Below are 22,232 nucleotides of genomic sequence, written 5' to 3'. Positions count from 1 at the left end.
TTAAGACATAAACGAACGGCGTATTAACATTTCCCGTCCGATGAAAAATTCGTCCTTTCGCGATTGTTCGCGCGACGAGAGTCTCCCTAGAAGAATCTCTCCTATACTCCTCGAACGAAATACTTTCCGGGGCCATAAATATTCTCAGGGTCCGCGCTCCTGGAAGGAAGAAGAAGGGTTTCCGCACCACCCTAAATCAAGGTCGCCGGCCGCGTCGTCGGCGCTCCTTTTACCCTTCCCTCCCTCCCGCGTCACCCTCGGAATGCTCTCTTCGAAGAGAGAGAGAGAGAGAGAGAGGCTCCGTTGAGAGATATGATTTAGTACTTTTGACGGGATTAATAATTTCCAACGGGCGAGGGAGAGGTAGCAGATGTCGAGACATTTTCGCGCCGCGCCGGTGTTCCTCTACGCTTTTACTCGCCATCCTGACAAAGGTGAATCTGTCACGGTCCTCTGTGACGGATTTACCTCGCCCCCGTGGCTTGGGCCCCGTGGATTTACCACCCGCCTGCGACGTAACTCATCGCCGAAAGTCATGTATTATTACGATGTAGGCGGATGCGCGATGTAATGGCTTCGTCGGTTCGCATGATTATAAAACATACCTGTCCGCGAACGAGCTCGAGAGCCGCGACACCGTCAAACTTTCTTATATTAAAAAAGTTACATATATATGGCCTTTTCATTTTAATCCGTCATTTATACTTGATTGCATTCTAATTGCAACTTGCGATCATGTTTTCACTTGGATCAGTTTTATTTAATCCAATTGAATACTTAAAACGTCGCTAATGGTATTTAAAATAGGAACGTTGCATTCTATTGTAATTGCAATTTGCGATCATGTTTTCACTTGGATCAGTTTTATTTAATCCAATTGAATACTTGAAACGTCGCTAATGGTATTTAAAATAGGAACGATATATTTAATTCGACCCAAACTAGTCGAGAAAATTTTTATTTTATTTCCACGTTTCGATCATCTGTTTTTGGTCCTTTTCAAGTGAGAAACTAGAATGGTACGATTAATTCAAATTAGTAAACATTTTTAATGTTAAACGCAAGAATTAAAAATTTTTTATATACTTCCTTGATAAAAGCGCAGTTAGTTGACATCATCACAGAAAAAACAGTATCCTTGAGAGAATTCAAATATGCTTTGATTCAAGTATATTTTATCCTTATAATAGCACCAAATATAAATAATTTTGGATAAAGGATAATTTATCCTTAAAACAAAGTGCAAAATATGTTATTCTTGGTTGAAGCGGAAATTTACTTATAAATATTGCAAGGACAAGTGACAAGTGTGCATCGGATATAAGCGGTACTTTCAAATATATATAATAATTCTTAGTTCAAATGTGACTGAGTTTGTTTTTACCATATGCGATTTTTAAAACAAGAATATATCTTAAGGATAAAATATACTTTACACAAACTTATTTATTATTAAAGCAAATGAAAATTTGTGATTACAAAGAGCATTCTATGCTTAAATCAATCAAATAGCGTTCAAGAATAAAAATATACTTGAATCAAGGATTTCTTTTTTTCTGTGATATTGTTTAATAATCATGACAACATCAAAAATGTTTATTAATTTTAATTAATTGTACCATTCTAGTTTTTCGCTTGAAAAGGACCAAAAACAGATGGTCGAAACGTTGTGGAAATAAAATAAAAATTTTCTCGGCTAGTTCTTGGTCGAATTAAATATATCGTTCCAGTTTCATTTAATTTGAAAATCGAATGGCAATTGACGAGAAAAAAGAAATCGTAGTAAAGAACAATTTTTATTGAAAAAATAAAAACACACAGGGTATATCTAAACAGGTGCGAAAAATTTTAGAAGACGATTCTTTGTTGAAAAACTTTTTCATCTCCCTCTTTAGAAAAGTGTAACTCTTCATAGAATGATATAAGACTTATTTAGATCCTAGTATTAGACTAAGCACTTTGAGCACTTATTAAAAGAGAAAACGACTTATTAATTTAAAAAATATATAAAATACACATTTACGAAGGATCCATTGTAATGAGAGGCAAACTTGGCTCAAATAATATCCGTCATTCGAAGGCGAAAGTCTAATGTTGAGATAGGTTCAGAATGAAAGATGAAACGAATTTTTGTCACTGATGACGATACCGATCTTCAAAGGTAAACCCGCTTCCACTGCACCGACTGCACCATCAACGATGAGTTCCTCGGACAAGCCCCGAGTATTCGTGTTCTTTTATCTCTCCTGTCGTTCCTGACACGGACGTATTCATCGTCAGTCTGGTATTTTCGTACGTCGCTATCTTCATCCGTTCGATCCATGTCCTTATCCGGAATTTGAATACTTCTTTTTGCAGAGAACGATACAAATATCTCGTAATAATCGAACGAGACACTTGTAATTTTATATTTACCATCTCCTCATTTTAGCTTCATTTAAAATATTAAGACAATTATTTCACACGTTTTCTTATATATAGTATATCATTAAAAGACTATAAAAATATATACACTAATAATTATAACTTAATGACGAATACAAATTTGAAACCAGTCTCGAGAAAATTCCAGACTACATTGAAAAAAACAATATTCATACACCTATATTGAAAGAGACGTAAAGAGAGAGAGAAGCCAAGAAATATAAAAGTTGAAGATCCCAAAGTCCGAACATCGATCATCCGAAGATCGAAAAGTTGAAGATCTAATGATGATACGGAATGAGTCTTCGAAGAATGTATCGCACACGATCCATCTATCGATGCGGTCCATCATTAGAGCTTCTACAACTGGAACGTACATCTGGACGTACCTAGAATCCACTTCGTTAAGAGCACTCTGCCCTTTTTCATTCGCCGGCGAGATGCACCTGCGCAAACGCAGGAACTCAATCAGCCCGGCGAAGGTCATCGCCGAGGTGTATCTGACCCCGGGATTTTCTTGCATCGGTAATCCAGGTTACCGCGTTAATCGTGCTCGGGAAAGAGTGAGAAAAGAGCAAAGCGATCGCTTGATAAATAAATTCCCCGCAACAAACATGCGCGCGGATTTTACGTCTCGAAATTATTACCCTGCCGAGAATCCGTCGCCTTGTAATTATAAGGTCTCTCTCGCGGAACGAACGTCCTACGGGAACACAAGTCGGGAGCAAAAAGCGTCCACCTCCCTTTCCCGGCGAGATTTAACGAACGGCTTTCTTGCCGTTTCTTATATAGTCTTCTCGGTAAATCTCGCGGATGAGGAAAAAAAAGGCCAGATCTTAAACTACGCTGAAAAAAATCCATGTACTTTTACATGGAAATTATTAGTTCAGAACTGGAAAAATTACTTGCTTATCACTGTAATTTGTTTTAAAGTGAAAATACATATTAATGTAAAAATACATGTAAAATATAGGTAAAATTACTATTTTTATGCAAAAATCATATGTAATTTTAAATTTACTATTTTTACTTTATTAGAATTTTATTTTATAAGTATTTATCTATTTTCTTTATAACATTATTTTTTAATCTTGAAAATATTTAAGAATATATTTCATATAAAATTACATACAATCTGTAATCTTCCATGTAAGTATCAATATTGCATGATTATGCTGGGTCGGAAAAAAACCTAGCTTAATCATGTAATTTTACATAAACATTTTTTTCAGTGTAGCTACGAATCGAGGCGACTCTCCGCCTGGGGAGGAAGACGATTCCTCTTTACTTTGAAACGAAGCGATTCTCGCGCGCTTTCGTTTTCGTGAAATCTCTCTCTCATCCCAGCCATTTTATCGGAGCACACTCATATTTTTGGCACATCGCTCGATCGTTTCATTAATCCGGCGATGTTCCGCCCGATACAAAATTATAACCGCCGTATCGCGGGTGCAATAATTTTTCTTTTTTTTTTTTTTTCAATTGGATATTGGTCGAGGGATCGATATAATACACTGTGGCGTATCGACGTTTCGACAACGGCTTTGAGAGAAATTGCGTTTCGATTAAGTGAATTACAGCGAGGTTTAATAACTATAAACAGATTTTATGATCGATAATAAAGATTTTACTTCCCCTCTTCGGTTTTGCTCCGAAGGATTGCTTCGAAGAGATAATTTTCTGCGATAAGTAAAAGCAATTATTTTAATTTTTTGTTTTATTAAATTCGAGTGGAGAAAAATAGACTGTATTGTATAAAACGAACGATATGCTTTGACAAGTAAAAAAACAATATCGAATTTATATACGTCGCGAGATTAATTTCCAAATGCGATTGACACATCGCGATAAAATTGCAAAAACGATCAACAATTTTGCAAATACGTTCGCATACCTATCAATTTTTCATTTATTTTATTTCATCTCGACGACGCTTTTATACATAAACAGAATTTCATATTGCGGTCAAAAATGTATCGCGATATTTTCGCGGGCGCGAGAGAGAAATTGCCAATATCAAATGGTATAAAATAATAATCCACCTCTCTCTTCTCTCTTTTTCTCCGGCAATGAGCTGGCAAAATACGATTATCGAGGGGTCGAAATCGATACGCGAGCAAATAAAATGTAATTTCCAACAGGCGTTAATCCGCGCACTCCCTCCCTCTCACGTGCTCCAACGGAGCACCAAACACCTGGAAGTGCAGAGCGAAAGAAGCAGGGAAACCCCGATGCACTCTCCGAGATGCTCTCATCCCCCTGATTGCTCCGCGCGGGTAATCGTAGATTGATTGGATTCTTCTCCGCGGCGCGTCTAAGCGCATTCGACTCACGCACGAAGCATCCAACGCTCTCCGAGTCTCCACGGTCTCGAAGAAGAGCAAGAAGAGTCGGGCCCCTTCGCACAGTCAGAGAGGGGATTGGAGAGGCCCCGCGAGAGAGAGAGAGAGAGAGAGAGAGTGGGTGCTGCTGCTGCTGTTCGAGCGCAGGTTGTTCCCGATCCGGCGCGCGTAATAGAGGCCAGGTAGGCGGATCGACGGGCAGCACGAAAAGTAGGGCCTCTCCGGCGAACGTTTTTCTCTAAATTACAGCTCGGCCCCTTCTTTTCTCTCCCGCGGGCTACAGCCGAAGAGAGACTCCAGGGCTGAAGCTGGATCTTTCGCGGATTTTGGGTCCGCGCGTGAATAAGAGTTACGGTTATTCCCGGCGCCAGGGCGGATCGAGACTCCAGGATCGCGTTCCGGAGAAGGTTTGTCGTTGCACGACGTCGTCCTCGACGGCGATGGTGGTCCGACGTCCCGGTTAATCGCCCGGATGAATTAACCGGACAAATTGTGTTTTTGATTTAATACGTGGCGGTGGTTTCCTTCCACTCTGTCGCGCTCTCTTTCGCTCTCGTCGACTCGAGGTTTCCCCGGGAGACGGGAAGCTTAATGCATGCCTCCGGAGAGTACATTATTCTCTAAATTATACCCACGACCGAGACTCGTTCTCTCGGTTACGCTCTCTCGTCTCGTCTCCTGTCTTCTCTCTTCTCGTGTATATACCTTCCCCTGCGGGGCTGCCGAGAAAGCCGGCCCAGGCACGCTACTACCTGAACCACGCACGAGTTTTCTCCCATGCGCGATGATCCTCTCCGGAGATCGCGCTCTCGTAATCGCCTGGCGCCATTGTTTGCGCGCAGAAAATGTAAAGCCACAATCCGCGCCCATCGCGATTCAAATTCCGCCTTCGCGATAAAATCCGCGAGGTCGACATTTTAATTGTTGCCTCGGAGATTACCGGCCTCGAGATTACTTTTTATTCTTACCTATCCTTCTTTCCTTTGATCATATCCGCGTTCAGGAGAATCATCGGCCATCGAAAACAACAACAAAAAAATGTATAGAGAATTTACGATCAAATCGAATATTGAATACTATATGTTTTGTAACAAGTTGCCGTTTATATTTCGCGTGAAACTCCGAGCGCGAGGCTAAGCTCCGTAATAATAGTATATTGTGTATCAAGTGCGGAAAGTTGACAATTGGTCACGAGTGAACAATTGTCAATCCGCACGTGATACAAATACTATTTTGTATTACGAGTGCAGGCAAAGTGGCTTTGTGCGCGAGGTGGCCGATCGCACGCCGCCATCTTGCGGCGGCCCGGTGCGGGAATAGCCGTGTTCAAAGTCATTGTCCACGGCCGAAGCCGTGGGCAATGGCTTTGAATGCGGCATATTCACTCACCGCGTCGCCGCTAGATGGTGGCGTGTGAAATTGGCCGCTTTCCGCACAGAAAACACGCACACAAAGTGCCACTTTGCCTGCACGTGTAATACAAATAATATTGCGTCACTTGGCCGGAATCTAGCGGTGCGCCGTCATCACAAGACACGTAATATCCTTCCGACGATTCGAAGACGTGTATACACGAAGAAGTAGGAGATCGCGAACGGTACCTATACTCATGCTGACTCGACGCGCGTTTATTTTCGCGATCAAACGACGCTGCATAGGCGAGATATGCTAAAGCCTGGCGTCGGCACGCAAGGAGGAGAGACCAGAATCAGGACCAGAACTTTCCGTACCGAGAGACGGACCGATGTTTATTGGACGAGATAGGTAAACCGGATCGCGCGCGCGAACAAGCCGGGAGCCATCTTTCAGGAATGAAAATAGAGGAGGAACGATCCCGACGATCATTTCGAAACGTCCCTTCGAAACGTCTTCTCTCCCTCTTCGAGATACTATTGGAATATCGCAGATAGATGTATATAGGTAATCGACGTAATTCGGCCGCTTTTCGATCCATAATGCGGTACGCGCGGGATTAAGACGTAATTTTACCGTTAATAACGGCGATTAATCCGTTTTCAAATCGCATTTATCAAATCGCAATGCACACGTCATGCCCGATGTGTGTGCATTAAGCGCGATGGCGGACGCCTCGCGTAAGCGCGCGCGGACCCACGGAAGGTCGAGACGCAGAGTCGAGCGGAATGAACGAAGAAGCACGAAGGTCGGTATACGTGCACGAATATATATACCTATTACCTGTGTATGGGTATATCGTCGGATGAACTCACGTATAACGTTCGAGCGAGCCAATGGAGATGGATTCCAAACCTGCAATCTGCATAATTCTCCGCCGGGGATTGCCTTATCCCTTCGCACTCGCGCGAGCGATTCGCGGAATCTCCTCCGGTCTCGCATTAAAACGAGTTCCTGTCCGTCCGGACGACGTCGTCGACGATTAGAGAACTTGGGCAAAACCGCGCGAGAGCCCCAACGCCCGCTTATAAGGTGCGAATGTATATCCGCGGACCGCTTTGTTTCTCCCTTTCCCTTTTGCGAGGAATTTATGCGGAGAGGCTTCTTGTTGTCGCCGCGTCCGCGTTTATCGATCGTCCATCGTGGTTACGTCGCACGCCGGATGAATGGCGATGAATCGGTGCTCTTGGATTAAAACCCAAGCTCTCCCACTCTTTATTGCCTCTCATTATATTGGAAACAAGCGCGAGACGATTGCCCCCTCGTCAAATGAGAGTCTAGGATTGAATATTAATGGCGGATGCTTTAATTTCAATGTACTAAGATAACGTGGGATTACAGCGACTACACAGAGAGCAATTTTCTTGCAGAATTTATGAATGAAAGTCATGGTAATTGTGGGACAATATATGGTACATATAAGAAAAATATTAATATTTACCGCAATAAGATATAAAATAGGTTCGAGTAATTTTCAGCATTTTTCATTATGCTAATTATTAATAAAAAAAAACTTATAAAAATGCAAAATTTTTCATCTCTTCATCAATGCACGACTACCCAGGTACCAATTTCTTTATAGCAGCCTCTGGGCATCGAACATTCTTATCGTTATATTTTTCACATTTAGAGTCGCTTTGGGTACTCGTTCATTGACGAAAGGATTAAACATTCTACGAATGTACGTATCTCTAAAAATTAAAAAAATTTCTTTTTTTTTTTTTCACGGCAACATGAAAGAATAATTCATCGATATAATTCCGTAGTTATCTCATAGTTTATATCTCGCATAGGGCCCTTACGTAAAATTTATCCCTGTATATTTCATCCGCGCAGGAGTAGCCTAAGAAACACGACGCAAGCCTTCGCGCGAGCCGGTCTTCCAAGAATTAATTTATCGCGAATGAGGGAATATTAGCGTTGCCCATTGGACGTTACCGCGGCGACTAGACCTCTACCGGTTAATGGTGGACGCTCACCGGCGAAGGTCGTTAACGTAAATTATCAGAGGTCGTAAGATTGGGCGACGTGATGATACGGCGGAGGACCTCACGGAATCCCATCGTATAATTGGGAATTCGAAGTTGGCGTGGCGTTTCCTCTCACGTGAAAGAAATTCCCCCGTCGAGAAGAAGCAGTAACGATACTGCGGCTATAGTATGTTTATTGACTCCGCGCGGTCTAAATTATTTTCCGCGCCGCGCGAGTATAAAATAGAGTCGCCGACTGAGGGATTCTAGGTGATTAAGATTTTTTTCCCTTCGCGTGACTGTATACATTAGTCAACATGCGGGGACATTTGTATGTATGATATTCTGCCCGAAAGGTTTTCATCATTTTAATACATCGGTCTCGTATACAGGATGTATCTAAATAAGTGCGAGCAAGTTTAGATATACTCTTATTCTTAAGGATGAGTTACGTAAATTAAATTTTTATTTTTTTTTAATTATTGATTTTATAAAAAAAAATGAAAGACGAAAAGGTTTCTAAAGGAATTAAACTTTCTGACGCATATTTTTAGATGATCTTATTCCTGAGTCTGGGTCTGATAAAAAATAGGGGTTGTTAGTTTCATTTCTTTCTAAGGGTACGGGAAAATAAAAAAAATATGAATAAAAATCCTTTTTATTAGTGAAAAATATCAACCAAGTTTCATTTTTTTAATTTGTCTAAAATTTGAGAAAAAACTTGTAAAATTTTTACCTCCCTCTTTTCTTTAGAAATGTGTAACGTGTAACTCAAGGAGGTATATAAAAGTATACGTTTATATAAGAAACCCCCTTTAATTTTCGACAAAGAATCACCTAAAATTGTTCGCACTTATTTATAGATACGTCCTTATCTTAAAACTGTTCACGTTACTATTAAACTCCAATTTTTTCAAACAGTGAGGAAGACGTTTTCTCTAAAAGATTATCCTTTCCGCTGACACAAAGTGGAACAGTGCGAATAAGTAACTCTGACATTTCTCGAATAAAAGCTGCAATATCGTAAAACGCGTTTATTTATTATATCGAATTGTATTATGGTCACCACTTCCTGACGTCGCGACTTGAAAGTGTTCCATACAATACCGTTGAAACGCTTGGCGCATACACATTCCTGCTTATCGTTTATGTGTAGCCACTGATTCGCGTCGAATAGATAAACCAGGGAGATCCGTTGGAACGCTATTCCGTTCTCGTTTCCTCCAATCCGACGATTACGCAAACGCAATCATTTGCGCGGCAAAATCCCGTCCGAGTGAAATAACAGCGGGAACAGCTATACACGCGCGTCCAAGGTAGCAATGAGAAAATGTATACGCGCGAATTAAACGAAAGGCGATCCCCCTAATGTCCGACGAGCGGATCGAGGCGCATCTCCCGGTTCAGATAGCAGGGCGGCGGTGATTAAGTGACCGACAATTATATTCGTCGGGGGAAATCGCGCTCGGTAGCTATGCGGTAAATGCCGAGAGCTAGAGGTAAATAGAAGGAGCGCCCTGGCGGCTAATTTCCCGCGTTCAGTTATAACTGTTGCCCCGCCGCGTTTTCTAGTCCACCCGTCGTCCGTGAAACGTACATGCTTATTTTCAGCGATGCACGGAACGGCGGCTCCTTCCGGGTCACAGTCACGTGTAATTCGCCCTCGGAACGGCCCCATGATTTTCTCCTTTTCTTTTCTCGTCTCGCTTCCACCAAATAGCGGGATCACCTTTGGTGGATCAAAAAAAAAAATAGAAGGAGAAAAAACAAAGTCTTTGAAGGCAGCGCCGATACGGCCGAACCATAAATCTCACGCCGCCGCGGATTTACCGGAGGACGAAGAAGAAGAAGAGATCCGACTATCTCGAAGAATGCGGCGTAATGAGAATTGGAGAAGCAACGCGCGCGCGTCCGCCGTTGAAAATTATCCCGCTTTCTCTGGGGGCGGTTCTTCGGAGCAGAGCTTTGATGTCAAAAACAGATAACGCACAATTCTATTTATGGATATACTTCTTTAATTAGCACCCATTTGTGACCGTTCATTATTTGGTGTGAGAAAATTAACTTCACCGAGCGCTATCTCGAGATTTTACATGTAGTCTTCTGCTTAATTAAGATATTCGTCCTGCCGCGCATTTTGTCCGCCGCTACTTGAAAAAGAATAATATATCTATCTTTTTAGATGACATTGATGATGTTTGACGTTAAGGCCTGCGTGTCACCATAATTTTTTTAGACTCGTTCCCTGTCTCTATAATATTTGGCTATAATAACTGTAATATTTTATTAATGAGAGTCTAAAAAGAATTATAGAAAGGTGACGAGGCCACGTGGGCCGTAAACGTCAAACGTCAATGTCTTCTTAGAAGGACATCTGGATTATATAATTTGAAAACATGTCAATAACTTGGAAGATATACATATGTACGTGCGCGTCAAATCTAAATTCCTCGCATTAAATCTAAACGCGTTTCCAGGTTTCACTCCGCTGACGATGAGGCCTAAGCTTCCTCCTGCCATCTGAATTGTAAACTTGTCCCCGATAAAAAGTTGCACCTGACGCGCTACCGTGCATTAGCGCTGCCTCGTCCCCGCTATCCGCATTACTCGGTGTTAAATAATTTGACCAATTAGTCTCTCGAGTTAAGCGTTCACGCATGAAAAAAGAAATCGCATGCAAATTACTCGCGCGTTGGTACCGCTACCCCTCTTTTCCGGGACAACACCTCTCGCATCGGACAGCTTGTTGGCTTCGTATAAGGTAACCGCCGGTAGCTGCTGTCCGGCTTTATCCATCCTCCGGAATACGTTATACAGGGTGCATCTAAATAAGCGCGACAATTTTTGGGAGATGATTCTTCATCGAAAATTAATAGAGGTTTCGTATATAATACTCTTATATGCCTCCCCGAGGAGTTACACTTTTCTAAAGAGGATTTTTTTTCTTAAAAAGACATGAAAAAGTTTCTCAAAGAAAACTTTTTCACGCATATTTTTAGATGATCATATTCCGGTCCGTTGAAAGGTTCTGATAAAAAATTGAATAAGGGTTGTTAGTTTCATCCCCTTGTAACGATACAAGAAGACCAATAAAATATTAACAAAAATCCTTTTTTCAGTGAAAAATATCCATCAAGTTTCATTTTTTAATTTGTCTAAAATAAAAACTTAATTTTTACCTCCCTCTTTAGAAAAGTGAAACTCCTCAGGGAGAAAATATAAGAAACCCCCCTTAATTTTCGACAAATAATCACTTCCTAAAATTGTTCGCACTTATTTAGATACACCCTATACATACGTATGAAGGAGCTGATGTCCCCGCGCGCGATTCTATACTACAAATATTGAAACAAGCTTCCCGCGAGGTTCCACGAACGAGTATTCCCCACACGAGCTAGAGTGTATATATCGTATAGGAGAAGAAGAAGCAGAAGGGAATTGGTGTGTACAGCCCAGGGATATTCCGTTCTGGAATCCGCGTCGTGTCGGGAACGCGCAGCAGGTCGGGAAGTCGTAATGAGCCGTCGTGGGAAACCGGGGGAGAGACGGAAAAAGAGAGAGAAAGACGGACGACGTCGTCCTCTTTGCCGGGTTCCAGGTTGCTTACCAGTAGCGCGGGAAGGAAAGAAAGCGCACGCGCGACGCGTCCGGTCCGTTCTCTTCTCGCTCTACCGCATCGCCGCGATGCACCTGCGGCCACCTTTTCCTCGAAGAAGCCCAATTCCGTCGAGTTCAGGCGCGAGCAAACGCTCGAAAATCTGATACCAGCGGAAGCTAGACGGGAAATGACTTTCGGAATACGCGCGTGCTCCACTTTGCTTATTTGCGCCTTGAAAATGAACGCTCGATATGTCTAGATTGAAAACTAAAAACCACATTAAAAATGTGATTGATGATAATAAAGGAAATACAAGTCTAGTGATAATCGACTGTCGAAAGTGTTACATTTATTTATTGCAGATTAAATGTTCTCGAATGGACGTGTTGAAGATTTTATCGCGCCTTACAGGTCTAATGAAGCTTGTTAAGGGTAGATAATGGCGCACGTTGAATAAATTTTGGTCTAATAAAAAAAAAAATATGAAAGAAAATTTAACAGTCTCGTTGTAGATTGTAACTAGTCTTTGCTACAATGTAGAACGATTCTAGTATAGAATCAACTTACGTTGAACACCTGTTACCCGGCGAAACAGGTGATGCGTATCGGACTGTTTGCAAGGTGCCGGCGAATCGTTGATGAAAAGTCACGAAAGTTATATACGCGGATATAGTAGACGAAGACCGTGAAATAACTGTAGGTTGGTGAAGCCATCGCGTCGTGAAACTTTACAGGCAATGCGAATAAAGGATAGAGCCAAATTGGTAATTTGTACAGTTGTTTCTTCACTGTATATAATGTAAACTGAATATTTTTAAACTTTGCTCAATATGTAATTCTCGGACAATCATTCGACGCGATGACGTTAAGTATAAGCGATACGTCAGTCTCTATAAGCGAAAACCCATTCGATCGTCGACGTTGATGAACGCGTTGTAAGCGACGTGTAACGTAACGTCGAGCTATTCACGTGTCCCTAAATGCATCTAGGATGCAGGGGTACTCAAACTTTGCGGTGATTGGTTAAACGAAGTGTGCAAGAGACACATCATTGAATATGTTGAGCTTCGTTAGTTCCGCATTTTTTTCATCATAAACTGAAATTTATATCAATTTTTAATTATCTATATACACAGTTTATATTGGCGTTTCTAATTGCATTTCTAATTAGATGTCATCTACGCGAACAACCAGATAAATAAAAAAAGAATCAGTTTCCGGGATTTCATTTTAATAACGTGTCTTTAAATGCATCTAGGATGAGGAGTATTTTTTCATTACCTTTCATTATCTCAAATTTACATTAATTTTAATATCTATACACAGTTGTCAGTTTTCGATTTACATCGGCATTTCTAATTGGCCGCCATCCGTGCGAGCAGTTGGACGAGTTGAAAAAAACTCAAATTCCATGTTAATAATGCTAACGTCCATTCGAAACCACGCATTGCGGTATATCTGTGCAAACGCATAATTTTATGACGACGACGTATATATATATATAAATGTAATTTTCTTAACGTATCATAAAGTTAATAGACGTGTAATATACGCGTTTATACATACATATATAGCTATCTCATTTCGCGTAAAGAAGTCTAAATTTTTTTCGCGGCCGCGTCTGCAATTAGGACGCGGAACTGTATAGAGGCCTGACTTGACTGACCGCGTTCTCGCGTCCGTCGTTACTTATAATACATCGCGCGGAGATAAAAATCGCGGAAAAATGTCGCGGTTTGAGAACCCGGGCCCGGGTAATTCCGCGCGACATCGGCCGTCCCGCGGTTGCGGTACCGCTCGCTGAATGCCCATAGCGCACACGATTATCTACCTACCTACGCCCCGGTTGGTTCCGAGAGGCGAGAGAAAGAGAGAGTAGCGAAGCGGCAATCTCTATCTCGCGGCGGCGGCCGCAAGGAATACGCGCTCTCGCTATACAATATGGTTTTACACGCCGGAGGCGGCGCCGAACGCACCGGATATCGCATTTGCCTGTCGGGTCGAAGGGCAGCCCGCGATTATAACCGCGCAGGAAATCGATTCCGTTAGAAAAATTGCCGCGCGGAATTCATCCCGTGTATCGGTTTATCGATAGATATCTATCGGCGCGAGGTGAAAGGTCGAGATATGCGCCTTTATACGGGAGCTGTATATAAAAGAAGGAGCTCTCTTCTCTCTTTCGGGGTCCCCGATTTTCTATCTCTCGCGCATGTCGGATCGTAAAATTTATCGATCCATGGGAAATCGGGTCCGCGCCGCTTTGAACGGTCATTAACGTCGTCGTTGAAATTTTTCCTCCGCGATTAGGTTGTCGTAAAACACGTGGAGAGAAATCAGTCGCGGGAATGTGAAACGATGTGTTAAGTAGTATATGTATATACACCTGGCAACTGAGACGAGAGCGAGGCTGAAGAAATCCTCGTATTAGGGTCATTATTTTCTTATGTATCTTCACCGTTTATAAATCGAAAAAATAATTACGGGCTTTTGAGAAACCTCTTGATTTAATTCAATTAAGTTTGGGTAAAATTAAATTGTATTCGGGCTTTCGTTGACCTATGTAAGTGTGGTGATGAGTCTTTTACGGTTTTCGATTCTTTTTCGAGCCTTTTACAGTTACGATATCAAACGCTGTCAAATAATGTCATTTCCGTCATTGCTTGACACTGCAAACTGTTTTCGAAAACTGTAAAAGATGAATATTTATTATATACATTTTAATAAAATTAATCGAACATATTTTATATCTTATTGTGGTAGAATAGATATTAATATTTTTATCGTGGTAAATATTAATCAGAAAAACTCTTCCAGAACCATATCGTTCCACAATTACCATGATTTTCAGGGTAAATTCCGAAAGACAATTCTCTCTGTGTATAAGATTTTTTCGATCGGAATATATAACGCGGAATTGATGAAATTATCCCGACATCAGATACGTTCATGCTTTGTAGTCATTTAAATCGCTGTTCTTGCCTCACGAGTCTTAAGGTCGTCGAATGACATTCCGTTTGCGGTTTTTGCACAATCGCCGTCCGTCATTCATAGCGAAATCCTCGCGTGTGACAGTTTTTGCGGCGAGCTCGACACCTTCGGCATGGAAAACCCTTAGGAGGACCTTGAAAAAAAAAAAAAAAGATGATTGTCCGGAGAGAGGGTCCTCGGGTCTTCTTCGGTCTCTTCGAAGAAGAGAGAGCACCACAAAGGAGGCGTGTCGCGCACGTACGGACGGGTCGCCATGTTACGTTCCTCACGAACGGGCCCTATTGTACGTGGGCACAATTCGGACGAGAAATCGTCTTTTCCTTTAACCACGCACTATCCGTAATAAACGGCTGTATATCGCGGACGGAGATCGAAACCAAACCGCGATACTGCGCTAAACCGTATTGTTCAACGTCGCGCGAGACACGTGCGCTCGCGTTCCTACGAGTCGATTATGTTAATATCACGGACAAAACGCGACCTACACTTTAACTCTCTTTCGAGCATGTGAAAGATTGATAGATACGACACTTTGTTGTCCTGGGACAAGCTCCCAGGGAGTAAAGACCATGCGCCGCAGATAAACCGATGTAATAGCAAGTTGACTCCGCAATTGTATTTCTTCTTTCCGCCGGATAATTATACTGTTTTATGTCTCTAAAGAGACAGCCCGCTTTAAACGATTTAAATAAATAAATATATCTAATATAATAAATTTATATAATTGATATTTATAAAATTTACGAAATAATAAAATAAATATAAAATGCTACTTTACGTATTGCTTAATACAAAAAATATTTAAAAAAATATATATCACATTTTAAATATACATATCACACCTATGCATTCGCGAATATTTGACACATAAAATTCCAAATAAATTTTATTTTGAAAGCGAGCTTTATAAAGAATACTTATCAATCTTTTACCGACATGCAAAATGTCTTTTTTCGAAATTATCAATAAACAAAAAGAGTGCGATAATTTAATAAAAAAATAACAGAATGCTCCGAAAAATCTATGGCTTCTTGTTATACAATTTTAAAATATGTTTCACTCTTTTCTAAGCACGCGTATGTCTAATAGATAAATTTAATTTATTCCAAAAACTAAATTACAAGTAATGGAAGCACATATATATCCTCCGCTCATGTATTATACATTGCTTAATCAACATGTTAATTCAGATATGAATTTATCTTCAGTGTGAAAGATAAGATACTGTTGAAACAGAGTAAGACTTATGTAAAAGCAGGCGCTAATCATTTAACGGATGAGAGAAATAGGACTCTCACTTTGGGTGGTCGGGCTTTGAAAGTCTCAACTCTTAATTTTTATTTGTTGACATTCTTAAGAAAGGAACGATTATCCACACAATGGTAAAGTTTCAAGCTCTGTTCTGATTAAGTTTACATATCTAAACGCGATCGACAAAGATTAATCCCTTTTTATCTATTCCTATCTAATTTTAATTACGATGAAATCAGCCTTAATAACGAATCTAAATTTCATTGCGTGTCTTTGTTATGGGAAACCGAGATAAAAAGTACGCTTACGCGCGTATACCTGTAGATTTCATATAGAACAAGAAGAAGAATGTATGAATAAGAGCCATAAATGCGAACTCCACTTTAAAGTAAAGTCATATCTAAAGTGGATCGTGTAGATTATAATAATTTCACTTTTTGCACTCATTTAAAGGAGCACAAATAGAACCAAGAAGCTGTCGAGTTATCGGTTCCAGTTGCTCCATAAGTTCCATATACTCGCAAACGATCTAGTGTTTTATCTCCTCGAATGTTCCTCGCAATCTGCGGCAATTAAGGAGCTTACTGCGGCAAAAGAGAGATTGTCGTCTCATCAAGATATTTTTTTTATCGAGTACAAATATTCCTTTTTATCCCTGCTTTAATCGCCAGCCATAGCTAGCGCGATATCTAATCGCGGCGGAAGGGAACGAGACGTTTTACGCGCGGCGTGTCTTTCAGGATGACGTCGTTGAAGAAGAAGTCGCTCCTCGCAAGAAGAGAAGAGAACAGAGCAGAGCAGAGCAAGAGCGCGCGGCTCGCTCGCTCACAGAGGCCCCGGGGCCCGTACGCATACGCGGAATATAACCGGGCCCCGGCGTTATATTCCGACGGTGAGGCCCCGACACGCCGCGCGTATTAGAAACGAATATAAATATATCGGGGGACGCGAGCGCGAGACAGAGAAAGAGAGACACGTGGTGCAGAAAGAGGGGAGATCGCTCGCGCGTATTGGTAACGTTGGGACTTACACACGCATATTGGGCCTTATACACGCCGAAGACCTCTCCTCCGTTTCTCCTTCCTCGCTCGCGGGCCCTTGCCGCCGCCACCGCCGGCCCCTGCCCCTTCGAGTCCCGGGCCCCGCATCGGGGGCCCGCTGAGTCCCAGAGTACGCTCAGTGTCCGCTCGACTTTAGCACGCCCCGCGCGGAACGAAGGACGGGACGCGCTTCTAAAAGCGCTTTAACGCGCGCCGCCCATTCTCTCTGTGTGTCGCATTCTCTTTCTCTGGTGTGATGATTTCTCTCGAGTGATCGCGGTCAAAGTTTTTGCTCCGAAATCTAGAGTGCTCCGAAAATGGTGCTCCGAAAAATCTGTGATGAAGGATCCGTGAGGGATCGTTGACAGGTGACACGGAATCTTCCGCAGCTGTCATCATCCCCGAGAACTCGAAGATCGGGCCCCTATCGGGCCCCGCTGAATCCCCACTCTGGGAGGATCACCTCTGCATAGCTCGTCGCATGCGTGTCGCGCATTAAAAACGTTAATCCTCGTGCTGTACTACCGGTTATACATACAGATTGGGCCTCATCCTCTCTGTCTGTCCTTCTTGCTCTCTATCTCTCGCGATCCTCGCGTCTCCTCTTCTCTCGCTGCGGCTGCTTTCGCCGGAGCGCACTCTCGATCCTCTCTCCCTTGCCGCCTTGTTCTCTTCGATCACTCGTCCCTCTCGCTGTCTCCGTTGCTCGAGATATCGTTCGCGTCCCGCCAATCGAGAAATGGTGAACGAGCGACGCGATGAGTCCGATCCCGCCGCCGGCGAGACATACGCGAGACATATACGAGGACGATACGGTGCGAGCGATTGAGTTCCTTCGTTCTCCCAGCCGAGGAGGCGACTTAATCGGGACATCCCGCGCTTCACGAGACAGTTATACATCTCGCGGGAAGATTTTTCTTCTCTCCCTCTCTGTGTGTATCGATGCGAAGAGGATGGATGGACCTCGTCGAAATAACGGAGATGACTAAATAGCGGAGGATGCCGCGTGTTCACGAACGCGGAATCGAAGAGGTAATATCGAAGAGTGTAATTCGTTTCCGTCATTATTTCGCGACCAGCGAGAAGAGACGCACTCGAGGGGACTAGAATGTGCCCGGGAAGAGGAAAAAGGAACATCGCGAGAGGAAAGATAGAGTGCCGAGATATGATACCAGTCCTCCGGTCTAGTGTCTATCGAACCTGCCGTTTGAATTGACGTCGAGAAGATGAGAGAGAGAGAAAACTCGAGTGCATCCGTCTCTCATTAGCCTCCTGCTCGAGAAGAGACTCGAGGGGTAGCTGATCCGTCAGCGTGGAATTTTGCTCGCCCAGAGACAAATGCTCTTCGATGAGCGAGACCACGAGCTGTTCCAGGAAAGTCCCGGCAGAGAAGAAGAGTCTCCGAGCTCCAGAGACGCAATCAAGGGCGTATATCACGGAGAGAGGCATTTAATACGCTTACACTACCTTAGGCAGAAGGGTTCTCTACGGAGAGAACAAAAACCCTCCGGTGCCCCGAAGCGTCGCCTTATTAGCTTTTGCGAGAGGACGACCGAGAAGGACATAATATACCGGAGGTGGGAAAGAACGAAGGAGAGAAGATCCCGTCGGCGCGCTTCCTAGATTAGAAGGTCTCGCCACGACGATTATTACCGTCGGTTATTCCCATCCCCCGTCGAGGACACACCGGTAAAGAAGCCCGCGAAGGAAGAGGAAATCGATCTTAACGACCTCGTCGTCGACCGGAGTCGGGTCCGGATGAAGAAGAGAAAGCAGCATCAGCATGTCGAGCTTGGCGCGAAGAAGACACACGACGTTGTTCGGCTCCAAGAGATGGTGGCAAGGCGGCTGCTGGGCGACCAGGAGCCACCAGGAGGCGTACCTGCGCAAGCTCTACGGCAGGAAGAACAACGACGCCAGGAACGGTAACGGCGGCCAGGTCGACGGGGACGTCGCCGGCGGTATTGACGCACCCTGGGCGACGCCCGGCGTCGTTTACGATCTGCCGTCGATCGCCGCGACCGGCCCCGACGAGCACTACCTGGACGCGTTCCTGAGGAATCGCGACGTCGCGACCGCGAACGATGACGACGTCGTCGACGACGTCGTCGCCGCCGTCGTCGCCGGCTGCCCGGCCCTGACGGCGTCGCGCGCCAGCCCGACGGAGAAGTGCGTCGAGTTCCTCAAGGGCTCGCACCACGACGACGGGACCAGTCTCGAGCGTCGTCCGGACGCGACGGAATACGGCTCCCTGCATTCGACTTACGATGTCGCCGGTTGCTCGGAGTAAGTTGCGTTTGTAGTGACGGAGAGGAGGCTTTTCTACGCGGGCTACTAAATCTTTGCGATTCAAGAACTCGAGAAAATACGAAGCATTTGGTCTCAAGTGTGTGAAAAGAGTTTCTTTGCCGGTTATGTGGAATATTTTTCAATAATGTTACAAGTTTTCACGTCTAAGAATTTTCAGATACATATTTCAATTTTCTTATTTTTTTTTTTTTTAATTATAAAAATGATTTAAAACGTTTTTAGAAGAGATATTAAATATCTTGATAAGCAGATATATTCATCTTGGTTAATAAACATTAGTAATGCGGAGAGAAAACCATATCTGATAAAAAATATATTAATGCAAGATATTAATTAAATATCTTGTTGAACAAATATATTTATTTTGGTTACTTACTAAAAATTAATAATGTGAGAGAAAATCATATTTGATAAAAAATAATCTTGGTGAGCAAATATTTGTCTTGATTATAATTAATAATGCGAGAGAAAACCATATCTGATAAAAAATGATATTCGTCCTCACATAAATAGTAAAGTCTTATATATGTATATGCATAATTGGACTTTTATGTTGGAATCAAACGATGATTAGCTTTGCTCATTTCTCTTTACCACTCTATCTACTTTCACATGAAATTATCTAGAACGCAATTTCTCGTTTGATGTCTCGGTGTCTTTCACGCTGAATGGAGAACGGCGGTTTTTGTATCGCGGTCCACAACAGCATCAATCGAGAATAATTTCTCGGTTATGGTAAAAGTTCTGTACCACATCGGCTTCGCTCGAAGGTTTCGATAACTACTTAGCGCTCGCTGATCCAGAACATGTGGAACAGCACACGCGATTCTCTTACATGCTCGAAGCATTGAATTTTAAATCGAAACATATCGATTTATTCAAGCGAGGAGGAAAACGCTGTCGGATGGTTAGGATGTAATAATTCATCGTTCCTCCTTTTATCTTGTCACGGATTGTGTTCCATTTCTCTAGTTATTGTATCCAATTTTCTGTTACATTTTCAAGCCTGAATATGCGCAGAAATATTTACGGAATTTTTTTCAGATTTTAATCCTGCGATCCTAAATTCTGGACTTTCAGATTTCGAGTTAAGTTAAGCCTATATAATTAGACGGAGGCGATCCTAGGCTCTAATACTAGAAAGATCCTAAAATGTAGGCCTATAATTTAATTCAAGGAACTGTAAGAACGAGAAAACCAATATCAAGATTATATTCTCTCGTAAAAATTTTCTTATTATAAACTTACCTTGAAATCTCAGCGTAATATATTGTAAACTTAAAATACATATTATGATCTAATTTCCATTTTAAACGAATTTCTGGAATAACAATTGATACAAATAATCAGATAATTATATAGCAATTTTATTGGAATGCCTTTTCCATATTTAAAAATATTTGAAAAATTTTAATATATACATATTTTAATTTATTGTATTATTTAGAAAAATGATATGATGATTCGATATTAATATTTAAAGAGAAAGATTTATTTGAAATAATTTTTATTATAATATTAATTTGAAAACTATATTAATTAAGTATATTAAATAATTGAAAAGAGTATCTTCTTCTTATAAATATTTATTTCTTTTTTTTGTTTTGTTTTATATTGCACATTAAAAATATATATTTTCTACTTTATATTAAAGCAATTTCTGAATCAACAAGTAATACAAATAATCAGATAATTATATAGCAATTTTATCAAAATGCCTTTTCCACATTTAAAAATATTTAAAAAAAAATTTAAATATACTTACATATATTTTAACTCATTGTATTATTTAGAAAAATGATATGATGATTCGATATTAATATTAAAAAAAAAAGAATTTATTTGAAATAATTTTTATGTCAAATAAATTTATATTTTAATATTAATTTGAAGACTATATTAATTGAACATATGAAATAATTGAAGTGCCTTTTCTTATAAATGTTTTCTTTTTTCTTCTTCCAGGAAAGTGTGCAGGAGCTGCAGGTGCCCGCGAGAGGAGCACCAGCGGGCATCCACGGAGGCGGGCGGTCCCTCGGGACTCGGCCTGGGTCCGGGTTCGCCGATGGCGATGGCCATGGCGTTCCCGAGCGGCGCCGGTGGTGCGCCTCACCAGGAGCCGTTCAAGAGCCCGGTGCAAGCCGCGCCGGCCGGCCTGGCGTTGCAGGAGGCACTGATGCAGCATCACCAGAGACACTCGCAGAGCGACGACGACAGCGGATGCGCTCTCGAGGAGTACACGTGGGTGCCGCCCGGGCTGAGGCCCGACCAGGTAACTTGTTTGCTTCATCTTCTCGAGATCAATTCAAATCATTCTCGCGGAATAAAAGCGGCGTTTATGAATTTCTCAACGATTGACGCAAAGAACAGCAGCGTGTCCCGAGTGAAACGAGAAGAGAATGTAAAAAGGAAGGTGAAAGAACTTGAATGGAAACTTATATCGATAGATAGAAATCGAGAGTAATATACTGTTAAAGTGTGGAAAGGGATGAGAGATGAAGGACCTTTTGATGTGACACCCGCGCGCAATGCGAGGCAATTCGTCTCGCCGGGGGACCGGTAACCGCGACAGCGGGCCCCAGATCGCCTTCGACGATTACCATCGTGAATGACGACGACGACGACGGCGCAGTGAGTCATCAGACCGTCGTCGGTGAAAGCTCTCGCCGGACACGATGATCAAGCGCAATCCAAAGGGTTCACCCCGAAAAGGGGCACACGAGAGAAGAGGAATATCTTTTCCTCTGGATATTTTTATTTCGAAAAAATATTTCTCAAGGTTCAAGATTTTTCTATAGTTCTTCCAAAATAATTGTCAATGCTTCATTATCAAAATCACCACCTTATTATCCTTTTATTAAAGCTGCAGTAATAATGAGCAACTTTTTGTTGATAT

At 42.2% G+C, this 22,232-nt stretch overlaps 1 protein-coding gene across 2 annotated transcripts in view; it reads left to right on the top strand.

Annotated features, from left to right (window-relative positions):
* Positions 1-22,232, top strand: part of LOC114935221 (uncharacterized) — a 124,637-nt gene that overhangs the window by 95,169 nt on the left and 7,236 nt on the right. The window contains exons 1-2 of one of the 2 annotated variants that reach the window (XM_029307958.2): positions 17,620-19,312; positions 21,302-21,608. In XM_029307958.2, the coding sequence (XP_029163791.2) occupies positions 18,810-19,312; positions 21,302-21,608 (810 nt within the window). In that variant the 5' untranslated portion in view covers positions 17,620-18,809. Of the gene's footprint in view, positions 1-17,619; positions 19,313-21,301; positions 21,609-22,232 lie in introns of those variants that run through there. The other variant, XM_085479484.1, reaches the window with a different exon arrangement.

Source organism: Nylanderia fulva, unplaced genomic scaffold (assembly GCF_048542155.1).
Source record: "Nylanderia fulva isolate GAGA-0341 unplaced genomic scaffold, ASM4854215v1 Scaffold12, whole genome shotgun sequence".
NCBI lineage: Eukaryota > Metazoa > Arthropoda > Insecta > Hymenoptera > Formicidae > Nylanderia > Nylanderia fulva.
The sequence above is the reverse complement of the archived record's forward strand: the minus strand, read 5'-3'. Positions and strand labels throughout refer to the sequence as shown.